Source organism: Colletotrichum fioriniae (genome assembly GCF_027942845.1).
Source record: "Colletotrichum fioriniae strain IMI 355084 chromosome Unknown scaffold_3, whole genome shotgun sequence".
Classification (NCBI taxonomy): domain Eukaryota; kingdom Fungi; phylum Ascomycota; class Sordariomycetes; order Glomerellales; family Glomerellaceae; genus Colletotrichum; species Colletotrichum fioriniae.
The window spans coordinates 2,004,366-2,028,871 of record NW_027076839.1 but is presented as its reverse complement, the minus strand read 5'-3'; the positions used below and the strand labels follow the sequence as shown (position 1 = coordinate 2,028,871).

The window sequence follows — 24,506 nt, the reverse complement described above, 5'->3', positions numbered from 1 at the left end:
GTGAAGATTCCAGCGGGGATGGGGAAGACGCATATGTACATGTGGGATCCGACGACGAGTCGGACGATGGCGAGGGAGTACGCCTATAGAGACTCGATACCCAGAGCCGTAGCGAACATTGATTGCAACACCCGCTCTGCCCAAGTCGGCGGAAACGCTGACATCAAAGGCGAAGTCACATCGCACCATGTCAATAGCATAAGGCCAAGAAAATCATTCTATTTTAAACTCCTACATCTACTCCTCACATCACACCATTATGACATCCGCCGCGGCATCCTCCATGGCCACATCATCCTCTATCGCGGGGGGCGCGAGACTGTCCATCTCCCGCAGGGTATATTCCACCAGGTAACTCTCATCCACGAGCTCGTCCGTCCGCCTGTAGTGCCGCTCGGTGTACACGCGAAGCGCGTTGAGCACCTCCTTGAGGCTGCGCTGGCCCCGCGCGCCCTTGACCGAGAGGTTGGAGAACTTGGACGCCGGGTAGCTGCGGACGAGCGTCCAGAGGATGCGCTGCGCGACGGCGGCCGTCCGCGCGTTGGTGTTCCAGTCGCGCAGGCGGAGGAGCAGCGTGAAGAGCTGCTCGTCGGAGAGCGTGGCGAGGACCTGATCGACGGCTTTGAGGCCGCAGAGGCTGCCGGGTTCCGGGGTGGAGGTGACGACTGAGGTGAAGAGGCTGAGGAGGCGGCCGGGGTGGTTGAGCTGGAGGGCAAGGACGATGGCTTCGCGGTAGGAGCCGTGGTGGATGTGGTTTTGCAGTTCCTGCTCTTGCTCGATGAGCTTCTGGGCGGCTTCGGTGGCGGCGGCCTGAGATTCGGCGGTGGTGTCCTTCCAGAAGGTGACGAGGGCGTCGCCGTCGCCCGAGACGACGGTGTTGTCGACCGGGTGGATGGCGAGGGCCCAGATGCGGTCCTCGTGGTTGTCGAGCGTCGTCTCAGCCTCGCCCGAGTTGGCGTCCCAGACCTTGACGAGACCGTCGCTGCCGGCGCTGGCAAACTGGACCTGTTTCTTGCCCTTGCCCTCGGGCTTGGGCATGTTGAGCCAGGCGACCTTAAGGACGCTATTGGAGTGGCCCTCGAATGTGCGGATGCACGAGTAGTCATTAAGGCTCCAGAGCTTGACCGTCTTGTCGGCGCTGCCGGTGAGGACGACGCCCTTGCCGGCGACCTGGCCCTCGTCGCCCTGGATCGCGGGGCATCCGGCGGGGGCAAACTTGACGGACCACACGCCGCGCCTGTGGCCGCGGAGGATGCCCTGGACCTCGCCCTCGGCGACGGACCAAATCTTGACCATTTTGTCCTGGGAGGAGGAGGCGAAGAGCTGGCTGGCCGGGTGGACGTCCATGGCGTTAATGTCCTTGTCGTGGGCTTTGCGGGTGAAGACGGCGCGGGAGCCGCCTTTGCGGGTTTGCTGGGGTTCACGGGGGATCTCCCACTTCTTCACAGTCTGGTCCTGGGAGCCGGTGAAGAGGTATGGCGGGGGGTGGCTCAGGGGGTCCTTGAACTGTGCTGATGATTCTTGCGGGGGTTGCTTCGGGAGTGCCACGGCGCCGACCGACTCCGTGTGGCCGGTGAAGGTGGCGTAGCATGTGTATGAGTTATTGGCGGGGTCGACGCGCCAGAGACGGGCGGTGTTGTCCTTTGCGCCGGTGGCGATCCAGTATCCGGACCAGTCTACGTCCAAAGACACGATGATGTCGTCGTGGCCCTTGAGCAGCGCGATATCCTGGCCAAAGTACGTCGCATCTTCTGAGGAGTCCTTGACCGAGACGATGCGAATGTCCTCGGCGTTGGTCGCCAGCGCAAGCAGGGAGCGGTCGGGCAAGAGGTAGTTGAGATCGATGATGGAGTCGTGGGTTCCGGAGATTCGTCGGAAGGGCTCCATGACCGATCCCTCAACGGCATCCTTCTCCGGCACCTTGTATAGCGCCAGGGTGTGGTCGACCTGGACGCATAGGATAAAGGGGAGCTCGGGGTGCGACACGGCGCTGACGACGCCCTCGGCCTCGGCCTTCTCCGGCTGGTCCTTTGTGAGCTCGCGGCCCGTGTCGGTGTCCCAGATTCGGAGGCAGCCCTTGGCGCCGGCGGAATACGTCAGGCGGCCGCCATCGACGAACCCAACTGCCTCGACGAGCTCCAAGCACGGCACGACCTTTCTAATCTTCCACGACCGCGCATCCCACCAGATGATTGTCTTGTCTCTGCTAGCCGAGACGATGGCCTGCTGTTCCGGGGAGTAGTCGAGTCCCTGGACGTTGGAGACGTGCGAGTCGAGGCTGGCGACGGCGGCGCGCTTGTGCAGATCCCACACCCGTACTTTTCCGTCCTGACTGCCGGATACCAGACGCCAATTCGTTGTTGTCGACGTTGTCTCCTCAATCTGTGTCGCCTTCTTCCCCTTCTTGCTTGCGTCCTCGTTCGATCGCGCCGCCACTTCGAAAAAGTGCAGAGCCGAGACGAGCACGCTCGGTCCGCGGAAGGTGTGCGTGACGTATCCGCCGGCAATGTCCCAGACCTTGATCGCTCCGTCGGTGCCTCCGGTCGCGAGGAGAGTGCTCGTTCGGTCGACGGCGAGAACGACGACGGGGGTTCCGTGGGGTTTCAGCGAGCGGGTCAGCTTCGCCTCTATCGTTCCGTCTTCGGTGGTCTTGAGGGCGTAGATCTTCATCGCGAGGGATCGGGAGCAGATGATGAGGTGCGAGCCGGAGGGGGTCACTGTAGCTGTTAGATGGTGGGTTCCGTCGGGTACAGAGTAGACATACGGGTCAGCGTCGAGATCGTTTCGCCATCCTGACACTACGATTAGCTGTGCATCTCTACAAACATTCCGGGGCGCATACTCCTTCAATCTTTGCCAGATGCTTCCCGTTGGAGGGGTTCGTGAGGATGGCGTCCTCGCCGAGGGGCGTTGCGAGAATCTTGGCGCCATTGTCCAATGCGACGGAGCCGCCGGTGAAGATGGGCCGTATGACCCGTTCGGGCTCGAATGTTGTCTTGAGGGGCTGTTTGCTCGCCATCTTGTCGGTCTATCGAAGCGGTGCAATCGGTCGCGACATGCGGCAAACAGCGGTTCGTCCCAGATTATTTTTTTTCTCTGGCGGGATGATGCTTATCGATAGCGCTATCTTATCGGACCCGCTTTCGTGCAGGAGCTCCCGTCTCCCAGACCACTTCAAGCGCCTGGACTCTGGAGCTTGGAATCATTTGCGATTGCAGACTTGCATCTTCAACCTGTGAATTAATTCCAATCTACGATCTTTGGTAATCATTCAACCCGTTCGACACGCCCATGTGGCCATCCACTCACCACTCAACATGACGAGACTCGGTCCATTGACCGCGCAGGCCTTGGTACGATTGTCCCCAACCCACCCCAAACCTCACTAACGCCCCCAGGGCCGCTCGCCATTTGACGATGTGGTTGACGGCGAAGGCGAAGACGACCCGCATGCGCCGACCCAGCAGTACGATAACCGAGGACGACCAGTCAACCCCGAGACAAAACGGATGAACCGCGACATGGTGCGATCCCACAACGAGGTGATGCAGGTCATTGGCGTCGCCGAGCCGGACAACACGCCCTCCACCGCCGAGGTCGATTCCGTGCGACGATACTTCAACTACGAGGATGCGGTGGGCACGCGGCTGCTGCGATTCGGGCGTGCGCTGGAGATTGCCGGCGTTTGGGGTATTAACGGCATGCGACTGCGCATTCTCCTGTACAGGCGGTACGCCGACATTTCCTTCTTTGAGCTCTTCCAGCACGAGCGGAGCCAGCGGTCGATATCGTCGGCTCTCCTGACGGGTCTGCCGACGTTCCTCGGCGGCCACGTCTTCAAGATGGCCACCTACTGGTTCTACCCGTACCCGAGGAAGAACAAGTTTGTCAACACGACTCTGTCGTACATCCGGGTGCACCTACAGCTGTATGTGTTCCTGCAGAGGCTGGACATCATCCCCTCGGCGAGATGGTTCCCCTCGTTGAGCTTCTTCATCCCGGGCTCGCCCTCGTCGCCCATCGCAGCGCCGGCGCCACCAAAGGACTTTAGCCCATCGTCGCTGGTGCAGTATGCCGGCGCGTGGTGTGTCAACTCGATCCCCTTTGTTTCGTACGTCATCTGGGGCCAGATCTGGACGGAAGTCACTGGCCACCTGTGGCAAGAGTTCTACGGACGACTGCCGAATACCGTGCACCACCGCAAGCCTCCGCCGCCTCCGCCTCCACTACCGCCGGTAACAATCCCGGAGACCCCGGAGCCGGTGCCCGACGTAGACCGTTCGCAGCCCGAGCCTCTCTCTGAGCTAAGGAGTGAGGACATCCTAGAGGACATTCCCCCGGAAGCGGAACCTAGCGACACACCACCCGTCCAGGCAGTCCGCCGGCCAAGCGCCTTCTCAGCCCGGGGAGAAGACTACGGCAGCGACGACGAAGAAGACGGAGGCATCAGCGCGACGCTCATCAGTTTCGACGTGGAAGCGACAGACTCGACCGATGCGCCTCCCGGGCTCTGGTCCGCCGAATTGCGGCCAAGCACGGGTCCCGAAGGTTCCGGATACGGCGCCACGATCCAGTACATGGACACCATGCTGACCAGGCTGCCGGCGTGTCTAGCGTCAGACATCTTCACCGTGATCTCGGGCTACGTCCTGGTCTCGCCGTACGAAGCCGTTGCGCTTCGCCTGGTGGCACGATCCTACCGCGAGAGGATGGGCCTGCCCACCTTTGACATCCACGACACCAACATCTTTAGCGGCATGACGCTACGGGGCGTGACCAACTTCCTCGGGCTGGAGTTCTTGCACCTGGTGATTGCGGGTGAGCTGTGGGCTCTCATCACGGGCCTCGCGCAGTGGTTCCACATCACGGAAGAGGAGTGGAAGCTGTGGAACGAGATCGAGGAGGCCGAGGCTGCGGAGGAGCGGAGGCGTCAGGGGCAGATTTGAGGGTGTGAGTTGGCGTTTGTGTAATGTCATTGGGATGGTTTGGCGTCTGGCGTATGCAAAACAAGATACCTCAAGCACAGTAGTCTTTTCAACAGGAGTGTTCGTAACGTTCGTCAAATCTGGGTATCAACACTGCACCGACATGTTCTTCGCCGCTACCGGTCCTCACTTCGCGAGGCTTCACCCGTCCACAACTGCATCATCTCTTCTGCTTGCCTTTCCCCTTCCTGAGCTTCTCCGCCTTTTGCTCCTCGACGAAACCGCGGACAATGTCGAGCAAGTCCGGGTTCTTGCGGGCCAGCAGGACAACGTCCTCAGTGTGGACCGTCGTTCTCCGCGCATGCCGACTGAAGCTCTCTAGGTCGGTGGCGACAGACTCTGGTCTGGTCAGCATAGGGCGTGCGAGGAAGGAAAAGATACAACATGGCAAAGACTGACCAATCTGTGCCCAGACCATTTCGGTCAGCGCGCCAATGTACTGCGGTGTGGCGTTGCAGTTCTGCTTGATGGACTCCTCGTCGACGATCTTGCCGACTGCGAACCAGAGGGCGGCCTTGAGACGCTTGGCATGATTGTTAGTGATGCTACGTTTTGGGGTGAACAGGGGAGATGAGTACCTCGCGCTCGTCTTCGTTGGACATGTCGGCCATCTTGACTTTCCCACTTTACGCGACGGACGCGTCGCGGGGTTCTTCAGGGTATGGGGAGGCTGAGGAGAATCAAAAATCACTTGGCCAGGTAGGAGAGACACGGGAGATCGACAGGCAAGCTCAAGTAAGTTACTGGCGAGGCAATTGGTCCAACCATCTGTCGACGATGGCGATATACTGCTCTGGGGACCCGGACATGTCGTCGGGGATCGGGAGAATCACATGATGTCGCGCCGCTTTCGTGAGGTTGATGACTAAGCTTCCTGGGCTGGAAGCCTAGCAACGGCCTCCGATAGCATCAGGGACATGGGAAGGCTGCCATTCGTAATGTCGCGCCGATAGTCACATATCGAAGCCCATGGATGGCAATCAAGGTACCTGCTGCAAAGAAAAGGCCTCTTAGTCACTAGTAAATTGGCGCTGACAGAGTGCTCTGAAGCCGTCTGCGAATCTTTGGGGGATCACTAACGGAACGCGCTCTGACATCACTGGACGAGCCCCCTGTAGGACCCTGGACCGACCGCTGAGCCTCCACTGTCCAGCGAGCTTCTCCATTGTCGTGCTGTCAATTGGCCAAAGTTAGCGGGCTCCTTCAGGTGGGGTCTGCGCAATTTTGACGCCGTGCGGGCCGATCAGTTCGACGTCGCGATATTTTCTTTCGGCCGCGACCATCTTCGTCTCTGATTCTTTCTGTCGTCGTCCCTTCGAACGCCTCATCAGAGATAAACTATCCTACGTCCTCAGTCAATCACCCTACGTTCGAGCATCCAAACGAGCGCACCAGGCGCATCCTCCAATCTCCAACCAAACGACAGACCTACGGAAACCACCCCACCACCGCCAAAATGTCTGCCGTCGTCAACCTCCTCAACACAATCTGGACGCGCTTCAACACCAACCTGCGCGGCACCCTCGAGGGCATGTCCGCAGAGAAGTGGATCCGCCTCGTCATCATCGTCGGCGCCTACTGCCTGCTGCGGCCGTACCTGATGAAGCTGGCCGGCAGCTCGCAGATGAAGCAGCACGAGACCAAGCCCGAGGACGAGTTCGACGGCCCCAAGGCAAAAGTGCAGCCAAACACGTTGCGCGGGCAGGTGGATATCCCCGAGGACAGCGACGATGATGAAGGCACCAGCCAGGCCACGGGCGCGACGACATCTACCGACTGGGGAAAGAAGGCGCGCAAGAGGCAGCGCGACGTGCTCAAGAAGATGATTGATGCCGAGGAGAAGAGGCTCGCTGAGCTGCAGGAGGATGACGAGGACAAGGATATTGAGGAGTTCTTGGTGAAGGAGTAGGGGGTTTGATGGTTTGGAGCGGCTGGGGATGGCGTTTGGGCTCTTGACGGTTGATAGCATCATTAATACCAAGGTGCTGGTCTGTCTATGCAACACGTCGCCGTGATGTGGGCTTTGGAATGGTCGTTGATCACAATCATCGTGGGAGGGATCCTGGAACCTGAACACGAGATGATGCGATGCCATACGATGTCTCTCGCCTGTCGATTCGACGATTCGGGCCCAGAAACCCCAAAGGATCGTGCCCAAGAATGGACCTATGAATGCTATCACATCCCACGCCTTCGCCAGTGACACCGTGCTTGACCTTCCAGTGCCCGATTCCATGTCTTCTAAGTCATCCCGTTCGCGCAGTCATCAGAGATCCACCTCCCTGATCAGCTTCATTACCAACGCTGGAGAGCCTCGTCAATCTGGCGACCTTGCTGACCACAGCCACGCTAGGACCAGCTGTGCAAGACAGGGATGACAGTTCCACTAAACTTTCGTTTCCTGTGGCCTTCACTTAACCAATGCACCTCTGAACTGCACCTGCTCCGAGAAATCGACTTTCCAAACGCGTCCCACGGATCAAGATCCAAGAATCGTTCTTGATCATCACCAGCATTCTTTTGGCCCAGTTTCGCCCCTTCGATGGCAATTGCGGCACCAGTGACGATATTTAATTGATCACCCCTCGCTGAGCGCTTGATTGCACTGGCTCGACAACGCATGCGAGGAACCGATTGCGACAAACGCCAGGCGCAACTGCGAGATGGCTTCCGCACTCCCAGCCGCCATGGCTGCCGCCTCATCCATCGACCCGGCCGCGACGACGTCGACCGACTCCCCTCCTGCCTCTAAGAAGTTCAAGGCTTCCGACCTCCCCCTACCATCCGCGACCCGAGCCGCCATCGAATCCCTGGCGCACAGCTTCAAGAAGAAGGGCGGATACGACGCCATTCGCAAGGAGGTCTGGGACAAGTTTGCAGCGAGTGTGAGTCTTTTCTGGCATATCGCCACACAACAAATGACTGACCCGCGCAGGATTACGAAGCCCAAGTCACGAAAGCCATCCTCGAGGTGGCCGAACAGGAAGTCGAACGCAACCCCGGCCAGCTCCTTACCCTCGACCGAGGCAAAGCCGCCGCGCTGATTGACGGCGCTCTCGAGCGATCCGGCGTGTACCAAAAGGCCGAACAGGTCATTACGCAACTTATCGACAGGGCGTCCATCGAGGAGCGCATGCGACAGCTGCGCCGCGCCGATATTGGCGAAGACGAGGCTGCGGCAGAGCAGGAGCGGGGAGCCAAGACGGACGAAGACTACCACGCAGAGACGTTGGCAAAACAAGCTGAGCGCGAAAGAGTTCGGGAGGAACTGAGACAAAAGGAGGCTGCCATCGAAGAGGAGAAACGCAAGATTGCACGGGAAGAGCGCAAAAAGGTCGAAAAGGAACGCGAAAAGGCCGAGGAGAAACGCAAAGCCGAACGAGACGCCAGGCGGGCTGCCCGAGAGAAGCTTCAAGCAGAACGCGAGGCCGAAAGAGAAGAGCGCCGCCGCCAACGAGACAAGGAGCGGAGTCGGGAAAGAGAGCGCGACCGTGACCGAAGCCGGAGCCGTAGCCGCAGCCGCCGCAGGGATAGAGATCGCGACAGAGACCGTGATCGGGACCGCGACGAGCGCGACCGCGACCGTCGGGAAGAGCGAGATCGCAAGCGCAAGGAGCGGCACGAAGAGACCGAAGAAGCCAAGCAGAAGCTTTCCCAGGAGCAGCTCGAGAGACTCGAACAGGAAGCCCTTGCGGACCTCCTTCGAGAGAGCAAGCGCAGCACGGCAAAGCAACCCGAACTGGAGATTGACGAAGCGCTGGCACCACCTCCTAGGAAACTGGCTCCCGCGTCTGCCATCATGCCCTTTAAGAAGGTTGCCTCCTCGCGAGACTCGCAAAAGGCCGCAGAGCCGAAGAAGGCGGTAGAGGTGAAGAACGAAGCACGCGATGCCAGCGTCGCCGCGACGCCAAAAGCTGATGCACCGGTTGTCAAGGCTAGAAGCCGCAGCCGGTCACAGGTGACTGGCAAGGACCGCGAGAAGGACAAGGATGGCGATGATGATAGACGGCGTACACGAGACGACGACGATCGTCGCAGACGTGATCGTCGGTCCAGGTCTCCTCGACCGCGTGATCGATCACGCGACAGACGTGACAGGTCACGGTCAAGAACCCGACGCGACCGCAGCAGGTCTCGTCGACCCGAAAGGCGGGAGAGGACCCCCTCGCGCACTCGATCCAAGACGCGCCGTGACCGAAGCAGATCTCGCACACGTCACGACCGCCGCGACAGGAGTCGCTCTCGGTCTCGCGATCGGAGAGACCGTGTTCGCTCCGACAGGCGAGATCACAGTCGCTCACGCCGCCGCGAGAGGAGCCGTTCACGGGCTCGCAACGATCGCAGAGACCGCAGCCGTTCTCGTGTGAGGGCCGACCGTCGAGACAAGTCACGATCCCGCTCCAGGACCCGCCGAAGCAGGTCTCCACGGCCAGACCGGCGCGAGTCGATCCGCCGTGACCGCAGCCGCTCTCGCCCCCGCCGGGATCGTTCTTCTGACCGAAAGCCCTCTGAGCGCGATCGCAAGAGTCGGTCTCGCTCAAGACACCTTTCTCCTGTGGTGCGATCGACTCCCCGGCTGGAACGCGACAAGGACGAAAAGGAGGCCACCAAGATGGTCGAGGTCCGCAAGCGCGAAAAGGAAGCCAAGGCGTATCTTGCCGCGCAGCGCGAGGCTCGGGAGAAGGGCATGCCGGTCCCCGGGATTGACGATAAGAGAAGCACAGGGGATCGCTCGCCCGAGGCCAAACGCAGGCGCGATCTGGATGAAATTGATCGGTACGTGCCCCCCGGCAGAGACCGAGAGCGGCCTCACGATCTGGCACGGGATGACGAGCGGCGTCGGAGTCGCTCGCGCAGTAAAGATCGCGAGCGGGACAAGGACAGAGACCGCGTCAGGGATAGGGATCGCGATCGTGATAGGGACAGGGACCGAGACCGGAGAGACAGAGACCGCGATAGGGATCGGTCGAGAGATCGCTCTAGAGATCGACGAGACCGGGAGAGGGCCAGGTCGAGGAGATCGTGATCGCGATATGGATCGTGACCGTGACCGTGACCGCCGCAGCCGGAGAGACCGCAGCGTCTCGTCGCGGAGGGATAGACGCGATCGAGACCGGAGCCGGAGCCGTCGAAGGAGCAGGAGTCGCTAGTTGCCTCTGCGCCCGGCTGGTTTGGTTGTTCGTTTGGCCAAGGAGGGTTAATAGGATGGGAGTGTGTAAAATCGGGAGGGTACGGCATCGGGTCGTCTCGTGTGAATAGGGGTTATGCAACATCATCACATGGCTTCCTATGGCATAGGGCTGGGACGAAGGCATCGGTAGCATCAGTAGCATCAATCACACAGTGATAGCTCACGGGAGTTGCATTTCAGAGTGAAGCTTGACTCTGCTGTGGAAGCTTGCTACTGTGGCGATGGAGATTAGGCCGGACGTACTCTGCTCTCTCCGATGCGACCGCCGACTATCCACAACTCTCCGTGAAAACACCGCCGAACGTACTCCATAAAAAGCGGCTCCGGCCCGGACAAGCGACCGCAAATCCGGAAGCAACAGGGATCCCAATTTCCAGACCGCCCACGCGGCGCATAGCTGTCATGGACTCACGGGGATGGAAACGCGACGGGCGGTGTATCCGAGAGACCTGGAACCCTGCACCATCCTGCCTATGTACAGTACAGCTCACGCCGAAGGCAACGCCCACTTCTATACTATAGGTCGGAGGCAGAGACCTATGGACGCGAATGCCGTCTCTTTCCCACCCCTTCCTCTTTGAATCCTGACTATATTTTCTCCGACAGGTTGACGAGCCCAATCTTCTTTTTTTTTTCAATTTCTTTTTTTAACAGATTCCAACTGAGACAAAAGACAAGGTGTTCGGATGACAGCGATCCCACTAGCATGACTCAAAGACTCTGCGCACAGTCTGCCCATTCTGCCCATTGTAAGATTCGGGCAGAAGTTTTCGCTTTCGCGAAAGCCCCATTGTCTACAGAGTACAGCTGCGTGAGGCCGTAGAAGAATTCAAAGTTTCATGCCGCAAATTGACACCCCATTCCCAATAAACCCCGTCGGCAAACTTACAACGACGTGGCATGAAGGGTAAGAACGCCATTCTGGCATTCCCAAACGTGCCAGACGCTTTCATCCGCGGCTGTTTCGAATATATCCCGTAGGTTTATAGCTCTCTCCAGTTCACTATGGCCTTTCCTTCTATGCTCCTCTGCAACTCTGCGACTCTCTAACCCCCCAAAGATAGAGACTACAAAACTCTGATAAGGTAACCCAGCTTCCCAATCGGTTCGGCGTAGTGATCATTCCCGGTCCCTTGGGCCTCAGCAGCCTGGCTCTCTCACATCGCAATAAGGTTTTCCTAAACACACTATAGCAAGCATCCTCTTCCCTGAATAGAATCACGCTGCCACGCATCACAATGAACAAACGTCCAGGGTCCAGCCTTGCTATCATACACCCGTTGGCCCCGTTTGACACCCAATAGTGTGTGCCGGTGGGCGGCCCTGCGCAGATTACAAAGATCTAATGCATGTGGGCAAACGATTTGACAAGCCAGCCAGCCAAACCAAGCCCCCGCCAAAACCACGTCTCAGAAATGGTCCCGGCGGTTCCGTCTGGGGAAACTCTATTCTGGCTTCGTGCAAGTCGCAACGTTCCCCCATCTGAACTTTGTTCTACGGAGTGCTCCGGTTTCTTTGCGCAAAGTTGCCGGCGGACACGCAATTTTGCTATGCAGTCCGCTGTGCGCGTGCAGCTGTACTATTCTCACTTGGAGCTCTTGGCATGCCGCGTAGAGGGGCCAAACCGAGGATGGCGCCACGCATACTATATCCTTCAAGGCAGGTAAGATGGCTTCAAAGTTTGATGAAGCTGGGCGGCCGAATAAATTGGAATGCCGCGAAATTAATAGTACAAAAGAAGAAAAGACGGAAAGAAAAAAAAAAAGGTCTCTGTAGGTCCCTCCCACGGGAACACAGGTATCCAACGCCCCAAACGCCTGTAGTCCAAAGTCCTGCCCACCCAACCACATAGCAAATCAAGCCGCGGGCGTTGAGGTGGCCTTGGGAGTGTAGTCCCTAAAGTTGGCATTGAGAGGATCGCGGTCCAGCAGGTACTTGAACTTGTCCGAGTTCTTCTTGACGTAGTCTGGCACGTCGTGGTTCTCCTCGATGCGGTCAAAGTTGGACTCGCCTCGGCCGAAGCTGTGTAGTGTTAGTCAGATTCACAAAAGGTCAGAGACACCACTTACATGTCGTGACCGCGGCGGGCCACAGAAACAATCCAGTCGGGGTCCTTGAACTCGGGCTTGTTGAGCTCGGCGTGGGAGAAGGAGTTGATCTTCTGGGCCATCTCCTCGACGGTGCTGAAGCAGTAGCTGCAGTGCCAGCCGCCCTGGTTGAAGTGGTGGTCGTTTGCGTTGTGGCGGAGGTCGTGGGGGAGGACGGTGTCGACGCCGCGGTAGACGGTGGCCTGGGGGTGGTTCCAGTCGTTGCGGGAGAGCCACTGGTAGGAGTAGTAGTAGATCTTGGAGTGGATGGAGACGCGGGGCGGGATCTCGCAGTTGCGCAGGGCGCGTAGGACTTCGGGCTTGGGGATCTCGTCCACGTCGGAGACGATGAGAATGTCATCGATAGAAGCCTGCTGCTCGCCCTCGAGCGTGGGGATGACCTGCTCGTACATGGCGTTGCGGCTCTTGGCCTCGCGGTCCCAGGTGCTGCTCTCCTTGAGGGCCTCGAGGTCCATTTCGCGGAGAATCATCTTGTGGTGCCACGGCTTGAAGAGGTCCCAGTTCTCCTTGATGTACAGCGGCTTCTGGTTGTCGGTGAAGGTCAGGGACGACTCGAGAATGACAAAGTAGTCGACGTAGGGAGCCATCTGGCCGAGGCGGACCTCGAGCATCTCGACCTCGGTGTTGATGAGGAGCAGGTCGTACACCTTGCGCTTGCGGACCAGCTCCGTGTTGGCCGGCTTCAGGCGGAAGTGGTCACAGTACTCGACAGCCTTTGCAGGAGGGAGGACCTCGCTGTTGCCGGCTTTGGCGAGGCCATCGTACGGCGTGCTGTTGGGGTGTGTGATCTTGCGGGCATGCTCGGCCACCTCTGAGTGAAGATCGAGACGCCAGACGAGCCAGATGAAAACGAGGGAAGCCACCACGGCCAGATACTTGATCTGGTGACCTGATGTTGGTTTGTTCATCATGTTTGTGGGTATAAGTGACTGGGAATCGACCGGGAAGAAGATGAAAGGAAAGGATGCCCCGAGGAAAACCGCTCAAACCTTGAGCTGCAAGATGAACAAGACGACAGAGAAGAGGAGATGGGGAACGGCAAACTATCGGCCAAATCTTGCGAGCAGTGAAATAGAAAATGGGCGAGGTGAGGGGTACAAGCTGAACCTGTTGAACTCTGCGAGGGACACAAAGTCGGTTGGCGGCTGGCCTGAGCTCTCTCAAGGTTCAGACTGAGTCGTCGGTCTCGAACATTTCAGAGGACAATCCTATAAGTGTCTCGCCTCCGCTAAAAGGCGTCGTATGTCGAGCCTGTACATTTCTAAGCCCGCCGAGCTGAGGCCCGCCCTTTGATAGACAGGGGTGGGCGTTATTTGCTATGTTGGAACCCTTTGGGCCCTTGGGGGCCATGCAATTCGAGAACGTGATGGCGGGAATGTAATCACCGAATGCAGTGCCCGTGGCGGACAAGGCGATGCCGCGATTGACGCCGAGTTGGAACCAACAGACAGCCGCAGGAACGTGTAGACCCGCGATGGCACGAGACTATCACGACAGTATCCATTCGTAGACGGGACCTTGGGGACGGCTAAAGGGAGATTGACGTGCATCAGACCCTGGATGGGTGTTGGGACGAGCATCTTTGGGGGGCACTGGCACGCAGATGCTATTCGCACGCATACTTCCGGCAGGGAGGCCGCGCCGCTGCAGTGTGAATGTCCTCATCCAAAGCCGATGCAGGGGGCGGCCATGCCAGCTTGGCGCAAAGATAACGACGGTCGACACTTGTCAAAGATCCCTTGATCTGCCCTAGCACGCCTAGCCTTCCAGTCGTCTGGGTATGGTTTGTGGACCATTGCCTGTGGTCCATGGACCGAGCCCTGTGGTTGCAAGCGGGACGGTACGGGATCCTCGGGGAGCGAGTACCCCTGTCCGAGGTCTTGAGTCTTTGGAAAGCTCGCCGTGAGCAGATGTGGGCTTGCAGCTGGAGAGCAAAAGAAAGAGAGGCGGCGAGTCACAGGCCAGTGTGGTAGACTGGGCTTGCAGGATGGCGGGCACGCTTTGTGACGATTTGGTGTTGTTTTCTGAACACATTTCGGCGGAGGCCCGAGATGTCTTGACTGACGTTCCGCTAGTCTTATGATGGACATGGATTGAGCCTCACTACGGCCTTGATGGCGTCTCCAACGCGGTGGACAAGTACCACGCGACGACAGCCCACAGACCCAGAAGGATATTGCGAACAAGGCCGGTTTGACAAAGAGATGATGGCTTGTAGTGCAAAGCAATCGAAAGCGTCGTCGGCATTGGGTTTCCCTTGGGTTTCCCCTGGAGTTACACAGCACGCGTTGGATGTCTGTCCTGGATCCGAGAACCGGGTCGAGTTCTGGTGGCAGCCAAGGGAGTTGAGTTTTTTTCCCCCCCGCATTCCGTGACGGTGGACTAGTGTTGGAATGCGGATACCGAGCGATGAAGCATCACATCGTGGTTGATGATGGTGTTGATGGGCGAGAAGCCATGGGTGATGCAAGGGAGCGTGGGGGAGATGAGGCCACTAGAGAGCTTAGCGGACGCCTGAACAAGCCACAGGCGATCCCTTGGTTACACGAATCGGTTATGCAGAAAGTGGAGGTAGGGTGAAAGCGGTGCACAAGACATCCCGCGTGTGCCGTCTTTGTGCAACCTCGCTTGTTTGTGCTTAGCTAAGGTGATGACCTAGGGTGTACTTGTGTCATGTACCTCTGGAGGCGGGCACCATAGCACCACGGCACCAATGCAGGAGATGAAGAGCCAAGTTTTATGCTTCCCCTGGCCTCTGAGCTTAATTAAAACATGACAGGCTGCGGGCAGCAATAGACGGCCAACGGCACAGGCAGCGCCCCAGCACTAGGTCGTCAATCCGCTGCATCGCGGGGCCGAGCCAACAAACTTTCCCCTTGATCATTGCCTTTTGTCAATTCCATGTGTACGCAGTACGGACTAAAGAGCAGAGACTAGAGGTGTTTCCCCTTCCCTCGCGTTACACGACCCCCCTTGGCTCGCCGTTGTGTCTTGCATTGTGCCTTTGTCTCGCCTTGAGTCCGTCGGCACTCATCTCAAGCTCTCGCTCCTTGACTTCTCCCCTTCCTCTGATCATCACCACAACTCCCGCTGTCCAACTCTCCTTTCCTCATCCGAACACCTCCACTCTCCCTTGGTCCCCTGAAAGCCTCGAGGCAAATTGCCCGCCACAAGGTTCATTTGCAAATTCCATCGTTGCACGACACGTTGCGCTTTCGAGGTTTCTCTGCGGTCTGCCTCTACTGAGTACAGTCCAACGACCAAGGACCCATCAGTCCGGACACAACATCTCTCCGGACAATCAGCAACTCGTTCAGTGAACCGGCCGCGATTGTGGCATCTATAGCTCCATCTACTCTGCAGACACCAGACTATCAGACTGCCAGACTGCAACCAACATCTCCAAACTGTCAGACTGCAACCAACATCAACTCTTGCAACTCCAACACTCCAACAACTAAAGACAAAAGACAGGGGTCACTCCCTCCACGTGCCGGCCGCCCGACTTTAGCGCCTCCTCCCCAAAAAAACCCCCTTCTCCGCCAGCCTTCTTCAGGCCCAGTTACGGCCAGTGGTCAGCCCAGTCCAATAAGGTGCCGTCCTATTTCGTACCATCGCCAGGTACATTGCAGCCAGCAGAAAATACGAGAAAACCCACGCTGCAGAAGGGGGCTCATTCGGCTTCCCAAAGGACCTTACGGTACCGCAGGCACCAGTTCAGCAAACGGCGCAGCGCTTCAAACATCCGCCTGCCGCCACACACCTTGCAGTCTTGACTTCTCTTCCTTCGTTTCTTCTCCGTGCCACTCTCGCTCTCACCCTTTTGTCACCTTGTTGACCTGCAAGGTGGTTCACATTCTGCATCCTCCTCTCTTCCATCTTTTCTTCCCGTCTTTCCTTGTCGCTCTTCTGTCGCGTCGCTGCACTGCATCTCTCATGCCTTCCGTCTGACAGCAGCAACCCTCATCCTTTCCTTCCCCCCGACGAACCCGGCCCACCACCGACTCCAGTCCCGTCGTCCACCGCCGTCTCCGTCGCCGTACCCTCCGATCACCCGCCGTCGCTTGGCTTCTTGACTTCGTTGCTCGTTACCCCTGTCACAACAAAACGCAATCATGAGCGAGCTGCCAACCACTGAGAAGCCCGTGGGCTCCAAGGCTCTTCACCCAGCCTTCTTCATCGCGTGAGTATCCATCCTCAGCCTCGCCGGGCGTCACTAACACTCCCACAGGAGCTGGATCTTCTTCTCCAACTTGACCATCCTCTTCAACAAGTGGCTGCTTGACACAGCCGGCTTCAGTAAGCACACCCTGGTCCCATCACGTTGACCGTCACTAACCATGCACAGAATACCGTACGTCTCACCAACTGACCCTCACTGCTCCCCACTAACATGTCCCAGCCGTGATCCTCACTTTTTGGCATCTCGTCTTCTCCACCCTGGCAACCCAGGTGCTGGCGCGCTTCACCTCCCTCCTCGATGGCCGCCACAAGGTCAAGATGACGGGCCGCGTCTACCTGCGCGCCATCATGCCCATCGGCGTCCTCTACTCGGGCTCCCTCGTCTGCTCCAACCTGGTCTACCTCTACCTCTCCGTCTCCTTCATCCAGATGCTCAAGGCCGCCGCCCCAGTCGCCGTCCTCTTCACCAGCTGGATCTGGGGCGTCGCCGACCCCTCCATGAAGACCTTTTACAACATCCTCCTCATCGTCGGCGGCGTCGGCCTCGCCTCCTTTGGCGAGATCGAGTTCTCCTGGATCGGCTTCATCTTCCAGATGGGCGGCATCATCTTCGAGGCCATCCGCCTCGTCATGATCCAGGTCCTCCTCAAGGGCGACGAGAACGCCCAAAAGATGGACCCCCTCGTCAGCCTCTACTACTACGCCCCCGTCTGCGCCGTCATGAACTTCTTCGTCGCCTGGTTCAGCGAGTTTGGCAAGTTCAACGTCGAGGACTTTAACAAGGTCGGCTTCACCATGCTGCTCCTTAACGCTAGCGTCGCCTTTGCCCTCAACATCTCCAGCGTGTTCCTCGTAAGTGCCGTCTCTATACTCCATCGACCCCTTACTGACAGAAAGCAGATCGGCAAGACGTCAGGCCTCGTCATGACCCTCACCGGCATCCTGAAAAACATTCTCCTCATCGTCGTCTCCGTCCTCATCTGGCACACCAGCATCACAGCCCTGCAGTTCATCGGCTACGCCGTCGCCCTCTTCGGCCTCGTCATCTACTCCACCGGCTGGGACCAGCTCAAGGCCTCGAGCGCCGGCGCCGTCGCGTGGTCCCGCGGCGTCTGGAACTCCCACGCCCTCGACGAGGGACGCCTCTCGCCCCTCCTCCGCCGCGCCATCTTCTTTGGCCTGCTCACACTCATCACCCTCATGGTCGTCATGGGCTTCGCCTACAAGGGCGCCGCGGCACCGGCCGACTGGTTTGCCAAGGTTGGCGCCGTCAGTGCCTAGATGTGTTGCATTTTTTTCCCTTTTTTTTTTTTTTTTCCTTCCATCATCAAAGCCTGGAGTTTTGGGATAGCGCGTTGTGTATAAAGAGACATTGGAATCAGAAAAATCTGTGACATTGGGTGGAGGGAGGGAGTGTTGGCTGGCTTTTCAAACGCGCGAGGGTTTTGGGTGGTCTTTGGGTCTAGGCCGCCCGGTGTTGTAATATTGTATATCACGAGCAGCATGCATCACAGGCACAGCTTTAGAATACATGATCTGAACGACGTGTCCCTCTCTTTGATCCTCAAGCCTGAACCCCCTCCCCCAAGCCTCTGAATCCCGAAGACGAGTAGCGTTTGCTGACCAGGACCGACATCAGGATCCATTGACCTATCACAAGGTTCGTAACCTGCAGCCAAGGCTTACTAAACTATGGAGATCCATCCCAACGACCGCCCATCTCTTGTAGATCGCGTGTCATTGAAATCGCGCGCAGTCCCAAGCAGCGAGAAAACCCCCTTTTTTTCTTGACAACATCCAGAGACAGAAGTGAACCCAGCCAAGCCCCACACCTTCAAGTCTCAAGACTAGTCTCTCTCTCAAGATGACCTTCACAACCAACCTCCTCACCACCCACAAAGCCCTCTACCACGCCTCCACGACCTCCGCGTTCCTCGCCGCCGCCGCGCTCGGCCAAGTACCCAAACCGATCCTGGGCCGCTGGCTCGCAAACGACAGGCTCTACATCCACGCCTACATCAAAGGCGCGGGCCGGTTCCTCGCGCTGCTGGATCTCCCGGACGTTGTCGAGTCCGCGTCTCGTCACGATAATTCTGGTCACGATGCTGGCTCTGCCACCGCTGTGACGGAGGACGGAGCGGCAGACAGAGCAACGACAACCGTGACGGAACGACTCCTCCACTGGCTTATCGACGCGCTCGTCAACGTCCGCCGCGAAGAGAAATTCTTCATCGACGTCGCCGCCCGCTTCGGTATCAATGTAAACTTGCCCGCTGAGCCCACCTCCCAGAGCGGCAGTAGTACCAACCGGCGGGTGAGCAACGAGAACAAAAACGCAGGCCTCCTTGCCTTCGAACGCCTCTTCACCTCCATCAACACCACCCCTCCTCGCGGTGGACTTCTCCTCCCCTGGCTCGCCCCCGCCGTCCTCTTCTGGGCAACGGAGAAGTGCTACCTCGAAGCATGGTCCGGGTGCTAAAGACATGCTTCCTTCGTCTGGCTCTGCTACATCTGCCTCTGGTGTCTCTGGTTCCTCTGGCAAAGACACAGCAACAGACTTGGACGGCGGCGCCCTACGAACAGAATTCATCCCCAACTGGAGCAGCCTGGCCTTTCGAACCTTCGTAGACGAGCTAGCCTCCATCATCGACGACGGCGTAGACGAGGCGGTCCAACGACACGGCGAGGAGGCCGTCAGGAACGAACTTGATCAGGCTATGGTGATGTGGGAGAGGGTCCTTTTGGCTGAGAATGACTTTTGGCCTAGGGAGATGGAGGAGGGTGGTCTGCGGAGGGTCCGCATCAACTGATGTCACGGTGTTCATCAAAAGTTCAACTGCGCAGTGAATTAACTATGCCATTACCCGATCCCGTGAACTTAGTAGCCAGAGCATCCCCCAGCTCAGTATCCGCGCCGCGAGCGCATGGTATTACCGCGGAATCCCAACGCCTATCGCTATGCTATAAAACGACCAAGAGCAACAGTATTTCTTACACAGAACCAAGCACTCAGACGGCAATCATCTGCGGTCCTCGCTCGGTCTGATTCTCTCCCAACTCGTCGTCTCCGTCTCCTGGCAGCGGCACAGACCGCGCCTGTGAGACATCTCCCTCGGCGACCGCCACCATAGTACCGGCCACCGGCATCTCATCATCATCATCCTCCTCCGAGACCTCCTTCACCGTGCATGTAAAGGCGGGCTTCTCCACCTTGGGCGTCTCCTCGTCCTCTGCGTCCATCGCGTCTGCGTCCTGGGCCGCCACAGCCTCTACGGCAGTAACCTCGGACGAGGGGATAATGTTGGGGTCGACACAGTCGTAGAATAGCATAAAGACATTACCCTGCGCCAGCAACTCCTCTTCGTCAACCTTGCGGAGCGTGTCGTCACTGAGACGCCACCAGTCCATGTCCGCATCGGGGTCGTCGTCCAGAGGCTCCGACTTGGGCGAGACAACCTCCTCGCCATCACTCGGCGGCGAGTGTCGAGGGGAACTTGCGGTAACAGACGTAGTGCCCGTTTTCGTGACGGCCATAGTGCGTGACGACGGCCCGCAGCTCGTAGATCGGCCCGGTAATGTACGACTTGCGCTTGTCGCCGGCAATCATCGAGGACCGCGGATCCAACAGCCACTGCTCCTCGTCCTCCAAGCCGTCAGTGGAACCCGTTTTGCTGGCACTACCCAAACACCACGGTCCGAGGTCCAACGTCAGGGGGAACCGGATCCCCGACGAGTTCTTGTACATCATGCCAGTGTTCTCGTCAAACACGGACCTGTTCATGTGAACGGCGAGACTCTGCGGCGGGCGTGCAATGACGGCCTGTTTCGTCTTTGTCGACGAGACCTTGAAGTTGGGGGGGAACTTGCACTTTTCCGTCAACGTCTTGTCCTCGAAGTCGTCCTCTTCCAGGGCCTCCTCAACGGCCGCCAGCCGCGACTTTGGTTCCTTGAGCTTCTGCTCGTCAGTGTACGACGCTTCCGCTCTCTCAACGAGGAGGGTTAGCAGTCTCTTGGCTTTTAGGAGCGTGCATTTTCCACACTCAACGCCCTCAATCGATTCAATGTGGGCGTACGCGTCTAGAAGCTCGTACAAATCGTGATCATTGCCGCCCACATTCAAACTGAGCGTGAGGCAATTGAAGGGGATCATGGAAAGGCCGTCAGAGTGCCCACACTCCACGCAGGCCACCCGCTGAGCAACGAGCCCCTCGAGGGGGTTTCTCAGAGACTTGGAGGCCGCGCTGATCTTGGAAGCCGTCGACAAACTCTGGTAGCCGCTGTCGTCGCTGTGCTGGCTCGTGGCAGTGTCGTCGTTGGCGCACTCGGACTCGAAGCCCGACGACTTGATGGTTGCCTTGGCCACCTTTGAAATCTCCCTGTCCACCTCGTCGAGCAGCTTTGAGAAGTATTCCTGCGCATCCTGCTGCTGCCACGTGCTCATGTTCTTGAGCGAGCCTGGCGTCCACAGCGTCTTGCCGTAGTTCCGAGCGCTGTTGAGGTCTTCAATCAGGTTCCGCAGCGTGTCGACGGCCTCGACTTTCCGGCGGTCAATCTCGGGGTCCTGGACGGGGTCGGCCAGGTACTTTGGAAAAGGCTTGAGCGAGGCCAGCCCTTGGAGGATGCTGTTCTGGTAGCACGAGTTATCGAGGTTCCCCAGGCCCGGCGGGTAGTTGCTGGAGCCCTTGAGGCTCATCATGGTCCCGGAGACGGACGACAGCCCTCGAATGCCGGCTTGCGAGACCGTCCCCATGATGCCTCCCTGTCTGTCCATGCCGAGAATCTTCTTCAGGAGCGCACTCTTGGTCGCATGTGTTCTGGCTTGGTTCTGGAGCATCGGTCGCGGAACGAGCGGCGGATGCAGCCAGGCTTCCAGAAGGGTCAAGGCGTCGTGGGGGATAAGCCAGACGATTACGTCCCAGAGGGTCCGAGAGGCGTGCGAGAGTAGGGTGGTCGGAAGGGAAGCGCCGAAAACAGAGACGAGCGCTGTGAGGACGAGTGCAAAGAGGGACACGACGACGCTCGGCTCCGTCAGCCTCGTCCAAATGGTCTCGTCGGCGTGAAGTCGTCGGTGGTAGTCGGGTCCGCCGTAGGAGTGCTTGAATGCGGGAGAATTCATAGTGCTGTGTTACGGGTGCTTGTGGAAGTGGGAGCTTCAGGCGAGCTTCTGCAATGCTATATCGGAGAGGCCACGCGCTGCCATGTCGAGGAGGCGATTCGAGAGGTGTCCAGTCGTGGCGATGCTCGCTGATTAAGTGGTTGTGGGTGAGTAAGGCTCTGGAATGTCTGCACGGATGGTGTTGAGGTGTCGCGGCAGTGCTCGAAGGAAAGATGCCAAAGTTGAGCGGGACCAGGGGTTCCACAGGGGCAACGCTGCGACAAGGATTGGTCAGAGTGCGGCCCCAAGGCTTGTGATCGCCCCGCTTATCGTGATAAGATAGCATGCAGGTCGATAAGGAATTTTATATCCCCCACATTGCGGGCGAGTCTGGCGGTGCAGTCTACACCACCCAGAACTCGACAAATCGATCGCAAAGATGGCGAAACCGGGCGTATCCAAGAAGAACAGACGTAAGACCATTGCTTCTATTGTACAGGGGAATCTGACTAACACAAACAGAACCCTCGCTCCACTCGAGAGCCGCAAGGCGGGCGACGGACGTCGACATCGACACCGACAAGTCTCTCAAGGAAGTCAAGGCCCCGGCCGCCGCGACCGACTTTCGGCCGTCGGTTCTCAACGCCCAGCACAACTCTGGCGTGTCCAAGAAGACCAAGAACCGCAAGGCGCAGATGAGCGCCAAGGCCAAGGAGAGGAAAGAAAGGGCGGCGGACCGTGCCGAGGCCATCATGGGGAGGACGTCGACCAAGACGGAGAAGAGCAAAGACAAGGCGCGGAGGGTCCAGACGCGGAGCAAGCAGTGGGAGGACATTAACAAGGGGGCCATTGCGGCCAAGAAGTTCCCCGACGAGGAGGATCTCGAGGTGGAGCAGAGGCAGACGAAGAGCAGGACCGTCGAGGTGGCTGCTGGCAAGGACTGGGAGACGGACGAGGAGATGGACGGCGCCGACGATGATGTCGCTGCGCCTGCGCCTGCGCCCGCTGCTGCTGCTGTGTCGGCGCCTCCCCCGGCAAACGACGATTTCGACGAGGAGATTTTGTAGTCCGTTGTCAGTTTCGGTTCATGTTGCCCCGAGAGGTGGTCCTCGGGCTATGAGACTCATGATAGATACCCAATGATGACCATTCTGCATGCAGGTCCTTGAAAGTTTTTGAAAGCCTTGACGCAAAGTACATTCCACGCCCATCTCTGCTCCTCCGCCTCCAGTCGGTCACAAACTTGGACGTCTTGGAGGGGCCAAAAGCTCTGCGGCGGCGCCAGGTCCACTAAAAACGCTAAACTTACAGGGCCACCCAGCGGGGAAACACTTGTGCAGTTCCGCCCCAAATCCGCCAGGGGACCTGAGGTACCGTACCTTGCAGCCTCGATTTTCAGCCGGACGTCACTCAGTTCACCATCCACGACATCCACACAAACCACAAGATGCCACCCAAGCGCATGACCGCGAATCCGGTCAAGCCGGGACGCTATTTCCCCGGCAAGGCCGTCCCCCAAGGGAATTCATCAGACTCGGACGCGAGCGATGACGAAGAAAAGGCAAACGACGACACAACAAAGGCCCGCGCGATCAAGCCGCCGCCAAAGGCATCGAGCGCCGCCAAGATCGCCAGTAACCTCAGCAAAGTCAACCTCGATGAACGGAGGCGCGAGGCGCAGGACAAGGAGAACCAGAGGATAGCGCGCGAAAAGGCGGAGCGGCTCGCCGCGGAAGAGGGTTTCGTGACAGAAGAGGAGGAAGAAGAGGGAGAAGATGATGAGGAAGGCGAAGAAGAGAGCTCTAGCGAGGAGGAAAGCAGCAGCGAAGAAGAAGCCCCCCGCCGCCTCATGATCCGACCCAAATTCATCCCAAAGAACCAGCGCAATGCCGCCAGAGGAGGACAATCCTCCACCCCGGCCCCCAAAGACGACGAGACGCGCCAAGCAGAAGAAGAAGCTCGCCGCAAAGCCGCCGCCGACGCCCTCGTCGAAGAACAAATCGCAAAGGACCTCGCCGCCCGCGCCGCCGGTAAGAAACACTGGGACGACGACGAGGCCTCGGGCTCCGACGTCGACACGACAGACGACCTCGACCCGGAAGCCGAACTCGCAGCCTGGCGCCTCCGCGAGCTCAAACGCGTGAAGCGCGAGCGCGACCGCATCGCCGAGCAGGAGGCAGAGTACGCCGAGCGCGAGCGGCGGCAGAACCTCACACAAGAGGAGCGCGACGCCGAGGACGCGGACAAGATTGCCGCGCAGCAGGACGAAAAGGACGCCAAGGGCAAGATGTCGTATCTGCAAAAGTACTATCACAAGGGCGCGTTCTACAGCGAGGAAGCCAAGGCGTACGGGCTCGACAAGCGCGACCTCATGGGCATGCGCATCGCGGACGATGTCAAGGACCGCAGCGCGCTGCCGGAATACCTCCAGAAGCGCGACATGACGAAGCTGGGACGCAAGGGCGGGACAAAGTACAAGGATCTCAAGAGCGAGGATACGGGACGATGGGGCGAGTTTGATGACCGGCGTGGCGGCGGGGGTGGTGGCGGTGACCGGAGGAGAGGCGGCTTCGACAGGCACGATGTGGACGAGCGGTTCCGGCCGGATAACGACCGTGAGGTCAACGGTGCCAACGCCATTCCTTTGGGTGATCGCAAGGCGCCTTCAGGTGGTGGCAGAAGTGATCGTGACAGGTACCGCGATGATGACCGGCGCGGAGGCGACAGAGACGACCGGCGCGGAGGCGACAGAGACGACCGGCGCAGAGATAGGGACGACTACCGCCGTCGCGATCGGTCGAGGTCGAGATCACCGCGCCGCGACTCGCGGGACGACTACAGGGACAGACGGAAGCGCAGCCCGTCGCGCGAGAGGGAGCGCTACGACAGCGACAAGCGGAGGCGCGTGGACTCTAGATAAAAGCCAGTGGTCGTCATTTCAAAAA

At 58.7% G+C, this 24,506-nt stretch overlaps 11 protein-coding genes across 11 annotated transcripts; 7 read left to right on the top strand and 4 right to left on the bottom strand.

Annotated features, from left to right (window-relative positions):
- Window positions 1–249: 249 nt before the first annotated feature.
- Window positions 250–3,019, bottom strand: utp13 (U3 small nucleolar RNA-associated protein 13; the record flags this gene model as incomplete). Its single annotated transcript, XM_065756842.1, has 2 exons — window positions 250–2,717; window positions 2,827–3,019. 2 exons carry the CDS (start codon window positions 3,017–3,019, stop codon window positions 250–252), a joined length of 2,661 nt encoding a protein of 886 aa, XP_065614609.1.
- A 298-nt stretch (window positions 3,020–3,317) lies between these two features.
- On the top strand, window positions 3,318–4,946 carry N0V96_003448 (uncharacterized protein; the record flags this gene model as incomplete). Its single annotated transcript, XM_053198514.2, has 2 exons — window positions 3,318–3,353; window positions 3,399–4,946. The coding sequence occupies 2 exons, from the start codon at window positions 3,318–3,320 to the stop codon at window positions 4,944–4,946; spliced, it is 1,584 nt and encodes a 527-aa protein (XP_053044050.1).
- A 199-nt stretch (window positions 4,947–5,145) lies between these two features.
- MHF1 (MHF histone-fold complex component) lies at window positions 5,146–5,596 on the bottom strand (the record flags this gene model as incomplete). The annotated part of the gene is made up of 3 exons (XM_053198515.1): window positions 5,146–5,324; window positions 5,385–5,508; window positions 5,564–5,596. 3 exons carry the CDS (start codon window positions 5,594–5,596, stop codon window positions 5,146–5,148), a joined length of 336 nt encoding a protein of 111 aa, XP_053044051.1.
- Window positions 5,597–6,441: 845 nt separating this feature from the next.
- N0V96_003446 (uncharacterized protein) lies at window positions 6,442–6,894 on the top strand (the record flags this gene model as incomplete). The annotated part of the gene is made up of 1 exon (XM_053198516.2): window positions 6,442–6,894. The coding sequence occupies one exon, from the start codon at window positions 6,442–6,444 to the stop codon at window positions 6,892–6,894; it is 453 nt and encodes a 150-aa protein (XP_053044052.2).
- A 778-nt stretch (window positions 6,895–7,672) lies between these two features.
- Window positions 7,673–10,011, top strand: N0V96_003445 (uncharacterized protein; the record flags this gene model as incomplete). The annotated part of the gene is made up of 2 exons (XM_053198517.2): window positions 7,673–7,870; window positions 7,921–10,011. 2 exons carry the CDS (start codon window positions 7,673–7,675, stop codon window positions 10,009–10,011), a joined length of 2,289 nt encoding a protein of 762 aa, XP_053044053.2.
- A 2,021-nt stretch (window positions 10,012–12,032) lies between these two features.
- N0V96_003444 (uncharacterized protein) lies at window positions 12,033–13,195 on the bottom strand (the record flags this gene model as incomplete). Its single annotated transcript, XM_053198518.1, has 2 exons — window positions 12,033–12,198; window positions 12,246–13,195. The coding sequence occupies 2 exons, from the start codon at window positions 13,193–13,195 to the stop codon at window positions 12,033–12,035; spliced, it is 1,116 nt and encodes a 371-aa protein (XP_053044054.1).
- A 3,204-nt stretch (window positions 13,196–16,399) lies between these two features.
- N0V96_003443 (uncharacterized protein) lies at window positions 16,400–17,747 on the top strand (the record flags this gene model as incomplete). Its single annotated transcript, XM_065756841.1, has 5 exons — window positions 16,400–16,467; window positions 16,516–16,583; window positions 16,633–16,638; window positions 16,687–17,318; window positions 17,367–17,747. 5 exons carry the CDS (start codon window positions 16,400–16,402, stop codon window positions 17,745–17,747), a joined length of 1,155 nt encoding a protein of 384 aa, XP_065614608.1.
- A 583-nt stretch (window positions 17,748–18,330) lies between these two features.
- On the top strand, window positions 18,331–19,276 carry N0V96_003442 (uncharacterized protein; the record flags this gene model as incomplete). Its single annotated transcript, XM_065756840.1, has 2 exons — window positions 18,331–18,932; window positions 19,072–19,276. 2 exons carry the CDS (start codon window positions 18,331–18,333, stop codon window positions 19,274–19,276), a joined length of 807 nt encoding a protein of 268 aa, XP_065614607.1.
- Window positions 19,277–19,475: 199 nt separating this feature from the next.
- Window positions 19,476–21,582, bottom strand: UBP1 (ubiquitin-specific protease ubp1; the record flags this gene model as incomplete). Its single annotated transcript, XM_065756839.1, has 2 exons — window positions 19,476–19,935; window positions 19,961–21,582. 2 exons carry the CDS (start codon window positions 21,580–21,582, stop codon window positions 19,476–19,478), a joined length of 2,082 nt encoding a protein of 693 aa, XP_065614606.1.
- Window positions 21,583–22,000: 418 nt separating this feature from the next.
- N0V96_003440 (uncharacterized protein) lies at window positions 22,001–22,628 on the top strand (the record flags this gene model as incomplete). The annotated part of the gene is made up of 2 exons (XM_053198522.1): window positions 22,001–22,034; window positions 22,084–22,628. 2 exons carry the CDS (start codon window positions 22,001–22,003, stop codon window positions 22,626–22,628), a joined length of 579 nt encoding a protein of 192 aa, XP_053044058.1.
- Window positions 22,629–23,008: 380 nt separating this feature from the next.
- N0V96_003439 (uncharacterized protein) lies at window positions 23,009–24,481 on the top strand (the record flags this gene model as incomplete). The annotated part of the gene is made up of 1 exon (XM_053198523.2): window positions 23,009–24,481. One exon carries the CDS (start codon window positions 23,009–23,011, stop codon window positions 24,479–24,481), a length of 1,473 nt encoding a protein of 490 aa, XP_053044059.2.
- Between the last annotated feature and the right edge of the window lie 25 nt (window positions 24,482–24,506).